Source organism: Cajanus cajan, chromosome 9 (genome assembly GCF_000230855.2).
Source record: "Cajanus cajan strain Asha chromosome 9, NIPB_CcT2T_4, whole genome shotgun sequence".
NCBI classification, from domain to species: Eukaryota; Viridiplantae; Streptophyta; class Magnoliopsida; order Fabales; family Fabaceae; genus Cajanus; species Cajanus cajan.
In genome coordinates this window covers 54,440,872-54,449,033 of record NC_138525.1, presented here as the reverse complement: position 1 = coordinate 54,449,033, position 8,162 = coordinate 54,440,872, and the positions used below count along the sequence as shown (strand labels likewise).

General features: G+C 25.0%; 1 protein-coding gene across 1 annotated transcript; it reads right to left on the bottom strand.

Moving 5' to 3' along the window:
* Positions 1 to 939: 939 nt before the first annotated feature.
* Positions 940 to 6,923, bottom strand: LOC109789212 (2-oxoglutarate-dependent dioxygenase 19). The gene is made up of 4 exons (XM_020348115.3): positions 6,541 to 6,923; positions 6,169 to 6,404; positions 1,603 to 1,930; positions 940 to 1,497 (listed from the first exon to the last, which is right to left on the bottom strand). Exons 1-4 carry the CDS (start codon positions 6,754 to 6,756, stop codon positions 1,255 to 1,257), a joined length of 1,023 nt encoding a protein of 340 aa, XP_020203704.1. The 5' UTR covers positions 6,757 to 6,923; the 3' UTR covers positions 940 to 1,254.
* Positions 6,924 to 8,162: the final 1,239 nt, after the last annotated feature.

Below are 8,162 nucleotides of genomic sequence, written 5' to 3'. Positions count from 1 at the left end.
TGTTAATCTTTTAACCGAGAGTGAGAGTCATCTCTCTAAGTCACGAGAAATTAACCTCTTTCAACAAATACTCTCCTATATATTGGGAATGGATCCTCTCGATTCTCGAGTAATATTTATACGTGATGAGATCCTAACCATTAAAAAAATATTAAATATAATTTATTTTTATTATAAAATGGAAGTTTTAAAAAAATAAGAATGAGATTTTAGCACTTGAGAATCTCAATTTTTTTCAACTTGAGAGAATCTCTTTCCATATACATATGGATATGATGATGAAACTATTGAATTAATATTGAATACATACTTAAGGATGATAATTATCTGTCAATTATATTCATAATCCTTGTTAAACTTAAGGTGTTTGAAAATGTGTTTGTATCTATAAAAATACTTATAATTGTTTTAATATATATGTTTTTTTATGAAGCTTATAAAAATAATCTTTTTTAATTTATTTTATTATTTTTTATAATTAAATATATGATATAATTTTGATTTAAATATGATTTTAGTTTGTACAAAATGAATAAGAATTGATTATGATCTTTATAAATTTTTATCTTTATTTTTCATTCCCTTATATTTTGAAACTATGTTTTTAGTCTTTAATTATTTTTAATTATTTATATTCTTATCAAAAAGTTAAGTGATTGTTTTAGTATTGATAATTGTGCATGATATTTTGTAACATAAGATTCCATTAATTAAAAAGTGAAGATTGTCTCATGTATATATATAGAATGGTGAAAGATCTATTTGTTCTAAGAATAAGTTTATTTAAACTTATCTCGTTCAATAATTCATATTCTACATCAAATAATTTTATGGTTATCTATTAAATTAAATTAATGAAACGAAATATCAAATAATTTTTAAATTTCTTAAAAATTTACAGATTTAATTTATATATTAAAAATTTTAAATTTAATAATAAAATCATTAAAATTTAATATAAAACATAAATTATTAAATAAAATAAGTCAATATAAATTTATTCTTACATAAACATATACTTCTCATATATTTTATTCCCGATACAGCAGGAAAGTTGGACAATAGGCGGTGAAAGAGAGGAGAACAAATCAACAGGACCTTCACCACCATTTATTTTCATAAAGTCAGTTTATTAACCTTGAGGGCATGTTCTTGCATATATTTTGAACTGCACATAAAAACTAAATGATGAAACAGAAGCATGATTGAGATTGAGGAAATGCATGAGCATGATGGATGATAGCGAAGGATGATTCAAATCCGAATACGATCCAAGCAAGACTTTTTGTCAAGTTGATTGCTTTGCTGAAGGTGAATGTAATCTCTATATTTGATGGCACGGTACGCAGCGGGATTATCATCGCCAACCAGCTCTGGTGCAGGCCCCACATCGCTCTCAAGGCAGGGTCCGTGTGCTGTACCTACCGAAATTCTTGCGCCTTTCCCATTCACCACAGCACGATGAACTACGCTCTTGTATTTCCCATTCGTCAATATCTGACCACATATTACCAAATCAAATTCACAATTTTTAAATCTACCAGACATTAAAATATAATTATATTAAAAGATTTAAGATGGATAGCATGGTTTTTGATTTACCTCCATGTGATCCCCAGTGTTAATAAAAAAGGAGTTGGGCAAGGGGTAGACGGGAATCCACTTGCCGTTATGTTGAATTTGAAGCCCTTCAAGCTCGTTGTGCATAAGGAGGGTCAGAAGCCCATGGTCTGTGTGGGCTGGAAGGCCCATTACAAGTTCAGGGTTTGGACAACGTGGGTAATAGTTGATGGCCAGCACTTGGGAACCCAAATCTACTTTCATCCTTTTCTGTATGTAGTTTTCTTCAAGCCCTAAGCTTAGAGATATTCCTTTTAGCAACCCATCAACCACTTCCCTCCCCTTTCTCGTGAATTCCTCTAAAGTTTCTCTGCAAAGATTCAACCACAATTACAATCAATAAACAGATAATCTATTTTTTCTCCTGCTAATTTGGTGGTTTAAATGTATCAAAAATCCTATAATGCTTTTCTTATGATTAAGAATATTCTGAATTTATTCAAAAAATTTAAAGATTGAACTGTCCAGCAACTGTAAATGCAGTTTTGTATAAGATCAATAACATTTTCCCTTTATTTTCAAAAGTCTATGACGCTTTCAAACTATAAAACCATTGAGGTTGACTCACTTGTTAGAAAGATAATGGTAGATGGATGAAAACTTAAGTTTATTTCTTATTACTATCATTGTAATCTTTTATAATAAAATCATAATAATTAATTGTTTCTTTAATCATTTTTTTAAGTAGGATATTCCATGGATATTACGTAAGACTCAGATTGTATTTGGATTGATATAAAGATGAGATAAAGTGGAACCGATTATATATATGTACGAGGATTAAAATGAAATGAATTCAAGGAATGTGAAATATAACGGAATAAAACTTATATTTTATTGTTTGGATATATGTTATAATAGAATGAAATAAAATTTCCTTTGCATGTCATTCCTCCAAAATAGGGGAAAGAAAAATAGAAGTAAAAAAAAATAATGAATAGGTTATATCATTACATTTTGTTATATTTTTTTTCACATTTTATTATTTTTTTGTCCTCACATCTTAACTCACTAAAACAAAAATTAATTTCACTTATAATATTTTAATTGTATTGACTTAAAAAATTATGTATTTAATGAGATTTTGAACATGAGATTTTTTTTTGTTTAATATATCATTTCTACAATGAGTAAGTGTAAGGAAACTAGTCGCTTTGTCAAACCTATAAATTTCACCAATCTAACACAATAGAATATAGTATTATTATATTTTATTTTCCCCTATTTCATTTTCTTCTATTGATCCAAACATAGTCTAAAAATTTGTTTCTCACTCATTTGAGAATTTGTGGTGTTTTGTTTAAGAAATATACTTAAAGTTGTCATAATTATATATAGTTTTTTTATAAAATAAAACAACTAAAATAGTTAAAACATGAAAAATTATATGTTAAAATGTAAATTAATATTAAATTGGAAAATATAATAGGTTGTGTGGCGAATTACAAATATATAAGGATTTAAGGAAAAGACAATTAGAACAAAATACTATTAATAATAAATTATTATTAGTAGTATTTTTTTCAATACTGTCTTTTGCTTATCAATAATAATAAGTGAAAACAAATGTTGAAATTCAAATACAAAGTTTATAAAAATAAATAAATGAAACAATGTAACATGTGATATAAATTACAACAACATTTAAATCCTTGATTTTAAGAGGGAAAAGTAGTTATTTGTTTCAAATTTATTACAATTAGACTGATCATACAAATAAAATTACTTTTAATTGTGTAAATAATTTAATTATTTTTTTATTTTTATTAAAATAAAATAATTAAATTTTGAATAGAATTTGTTATATATAAAAAAATATAGTACTCAATTGAGACTTTCTGCTTTTGGACATCTTTGTATATATTTATTGTATAATAACAAATTCAACAATGTTGTGTGAATGAAATGCAACTATAAAATATTCTAAATGCATATTAAAATCATAAATTACATAAGATAAAACGTGTACAATTAACATAATGGAATCCTACTCAAACGTGTCTAGCTCAATTATACATAATGTGAGTAAGTATTATAAATTTATTTATATTAAGTTTGACTTTTGTAAATTGAAATAAAATATTAGGATAAACATCACTTTATTTTTTTCGTATTAGTGTTTTAAAAGTTTGTTTTAAACTATTTTAGCTTTGCTGAAATTAAAATTTTTGTCTTAAATTAATTTAATTCAACTTAAAAATAAATAAAGTCTTACCAAAGATTATTTCTATTAAAGATTGTATTTGAATACATCTAAATTTAACTTTGAATTTAACATATTAATTAATTGTATTCAACTTCCTAATTAGCCCACATCATCTATATTTAGTGTGCACGTGGTGGTTTGCATAAAATTATATTTATTAGAAGAAAAAAAAAAAGAAATGTCGTTGTCTCCCATTAGGTCTAAGAATCCAATTTCCACCCCCAGTAGTGCCGTATTTATGTTTCTTAATATAAAATAATTTGGTGTAAAAAAAATTATAAAATAAGCAAGTAGTGGACTTATATCATTAATTTGTTTTGTCCAAATTCCAGTTCTTGTTTATTTTCTTCTTCAATTAAAGGTTAAGAGGCAACTGACTAAATATACATGCCACTAAACTTTTAAATATTTTGTTTTCGAGTGTCGGCATTACCACTGAATTATTATGTGGGTCATTATTATGGGTGTTGCTTCCTCTTCACTACCTTTACCCAAAAAAGGAGAAAATATATTTGTTGTCATTTGGAACATGGAAATTAACTTTGCGATTACGAACATCATCTGGCTAGCGTGATGTGTAAAAGACAGGTCACACTGTCACAGGTATAAGAATTACATGTTTGGTTAAATTTTCCCGGAAAGTATATTATGATAAAAAATTGAAAATAATTTATTTATATGATTAAATTAATTTATATATAAATTAATTTGTCTCATATTAATTTTAAAAAAATATTTTTAACTTATCTAGTTTTATTTCATGTTTAAATTTATTAGTTTTTACATATACAAAATTTTATCCATCCATATATACTATGTATAAAAAATAGACTGTATCAAGTGTTTCTAAACTTTCTTATTGGAAAATGGAGGTATTTTCCTCCTCTTTTCTGATTTTGGGATTGGAATAGTGAATAGCATAAAACTAGAAACAGTGGCGTGTGTAGATCAAGGTACTTCGTGAGTAAATTTTAATAATGTTATTTTATTTAATAACTCATCAAATATATTAAATTTTAATAATTTAATTATTAAATTAGAATTTTTTATTGAATAAATTATGTTTATAATTTTTTAAAAAATTTAAAATTATTTAATATTTTGTTACATAAATTTAAATTAACATATATTCATAAAAATATTTTATATATTAATTTGAATTTATTTAATGAATTATTAAATATTTTCAAATTTTGTAAAAATATTTAAACATAATTTATTTAATAAATATTTTTAATTTAACTATATATATAAAAGGAAAGGATTAAATTATCTCAAGAATAAATTCTAATAGACTTATTTTATTCAAATTTATAATATATATTAAATTTTAACAATTCAATTATTAATTTATAAATTTTTAATATATATATATATATATATATATATATATTAATTAAAGATACATATATATCACAGAAATAGAGATCGAAAAGGAGCACTATGTTTTGGTAGGGAAATCTGACCGGATATAAAGGTAGTAGTGTGATCATGGTTATTTTTTGTGATTTTTTTTTTTCTAAAGATAAAGATGATCGCAATGAGGATTAAATCTAGGTCCTCATATTTTTAACTATCTCAACCTTTCTTTATTCAACCACTACGTTATTTCTCGTGATTGATTATATACCAAGAATTTGTATAAAATGTTGTGTCCTAATTTTTCATATTTAGTATAAAATCATGTTGAATTAATATAAGATTAATTATTAATTTCTTTTTTATTGTTAAAAAAGTAACTAATAGTATCTATCAAAAATTATAACCACGTATAAATTTTGAACAACTTTATTAAAGGATATAATTTAAGAGACTATTTTTATTTTTATTTTTTTTGAGAGAAAAGCGAGTATTAATTGTTTCAACCATAATTATTACTTACTTAGAAGATCTACATCCAACGGTGCTTAATATATATGATTTTGGAAACGAAACATATTGACGTTGGAATAGCGTGTTCTATCACGTTTTCAGATTCCAAACACCAAAACCAAGTAAAGCATATTATGTGGTGTTTATAATACGTAATTTTCAACCAACCACAAAAGAAAAGTTTACTCGTCTAACCCTCCCCTGCATGGGTTACTAATGGAATCACACTCATTGAGTGTTGCAATTAAATTTAAAAGCTTAGTAATACTCATGGCACGAGTTAACTCTCGCTTATATAAAAATTAAAAAAATTAAGATTTCTTTTTACAAAAGTCGTTAGGCTGTTAAGGTTCAAAAGTTAAGAAATTAATTTGGTTTTTCATTTTTATTTTCCTCCTAAAAGTACTAACAAAAAATTTTATCTAAAATACCAAAATAAAAAAAAAAATAAAGAGCGAAGAGAATGGTACCTAAAACCAGGAGGCTTGGAAGGAGCATTAAAGTGAGGATGAACATAACATTTGAGATAATCTCTCCAGAAAAGAGTCTTTTCCACCATGACATTAAAGCTTGTCCCATATTTGATTGGATCAAATATGTCCTGTCCTACGTACTCCTTTTTTTCTTTCTCAGACAGATCAAAAAACCTCTGGCTTGCCCTAAGCACCTCATCCCTTAGTGTCTCCGATACACCGTGATTTATTAACTATACAAAGTAGTCCAAAATTAACAAGACAACAAAACTTATATGCATGCATGCGGAGGGAAACTAGTCTGATATGCTCATCGAGAAATTAAATGCCTAATAATATAAAGTTTGAGGTTAATCAAATATTTTATACCACAAAGAAACCCCAATCTTGGCAAGCATCGCCCAGTTGTTGGATTGCCTTGGAGCGTTCATTGGGATTGGAAGAGGTGAGTTCGGAAAAATCTATGATCGGAATATTCTGGGTTTCATAATACAAAGTGGAATCTTCGGGGGTTTTAAGGAAAATGTAATTGAAGGGCACAGACCTGAGACAAGTGGAGTCAACTAGTTCCTTAACGCCAAGCATTATTTTCTTCGTCTCTGGTGGTGGTTCTGCTATTTCTCTAGGTTTAGGGTGACAGAATTGAGCAAGTTGGGTAAAACATTTTTCCTTCTAATTCTGGGAAGACATGCATGTAACTTTGTAAAAGCTATGTGTAGTTACATCTCAATTCTCATTCGGTACGCGGGGCTCTATATAGAGAAAGAAAAGGAACTGTAACTTTAGTACCATATACAGTCTCTAAAATAAAATTTTCAAGGTAGTGGGACCTGACCGAGACTTCACGCACAAGGCAATGGTGAATAAGTCATAAATGCCAGAAAATTCTTCAAGAAATTTTCTTAATTTCTTATCTTAATTTTCCAATATAAATTTAATTTTAATATTTTTAAAATATATTATCCACAATTAAAATAAGTTGACGATATAATATAAATTATTTATTATAAATTTAAAATATAATTTATATATTTAAAATATGTTTATTACTAATTTTAATTATAATATATAATTTTTTTAATATAAAATGTAGTTATATATATGAAATAATTAAGCATTTAGGTTAAAATACTAAGATTGTAATTTAACCAACCACTGTACGTACCAAAAAAAAAAACACTATCCTATGTGAGAGTGTTTTTAGGAACTTGTAGAGATTTTTTTATAAAAAAATTATTTAATTTAATTTTTTTATCAAAATTATTTATTAATTTAATATTACTATTTTATAATAAATTATTAATAAATAAAAATAATTTTACATTACAATATAAACTATTTATTATAAATTTAAAATATAATTTATATGATTGAAATATTTATTTATATAAATTTTATATATAATTCATATATTCAACTATGTGTATATATATATAATTTATTATAAATTTTAATTATATATAATAATAAACATGCATTACAATATATATATATATATATATATATATATATATATATATATATTATAAAAAAAATTATCAAAATTATTTATTATATACCCTAAACCCTAAAAACACACACAATATGTGTCTACAAAGATCACCATCTGTGTTTTCTTATAATTTTTTACACATATCAATAAAAGCTAATAAATGCATCTACAAAGATCATTATCTGCCATCTTTTTATAGTAATTTTTAACACATATTAATAAAAGCTAATAATGCCTTCTTATGATTTTCTACACATATCAATAAAAACTAATAAATAAAGATCACATACTTTATACTCAAATATATATAAACAAAATTATGTAACTTGAACGTTAATTACACCCTGCATCTATAAAGATCGCCATCTACGTCTTCTTATAATATTTTACACTTATTAATAAAAGCTAATAACGACTTCTTATAACTCTCTACACATATCAATAAAAGCTAATAAATAAAGATTACATACTTTATACTTGAATATAAACAAAATTATCT

Excerpts from the sequence above, each read along its gene's own strand:
- LOC109789212 (XM_020348115.3), bottom strand. The coding sequence starts at position 6,756 with ATGCTTGGCGTTAAGGAACTAGTTGACTCCACTTGTCTCAGGTCTGTG. Across the intron at positions 6,405-6,540 it reads AAGATTGGGGTTTCTTTGTG|TTAATAAATCACGGTGTATC; the intron begins GTATAAAATATT and ends TACTTTGTATAG. Across the intron at positions 1,498-1,602 it reads ACACTGGGGATCACATGGAG|ATATTGACGAATGGGAAATA; the intron begins GTAAATCAAAAA and ends ATATGTGGTCAG.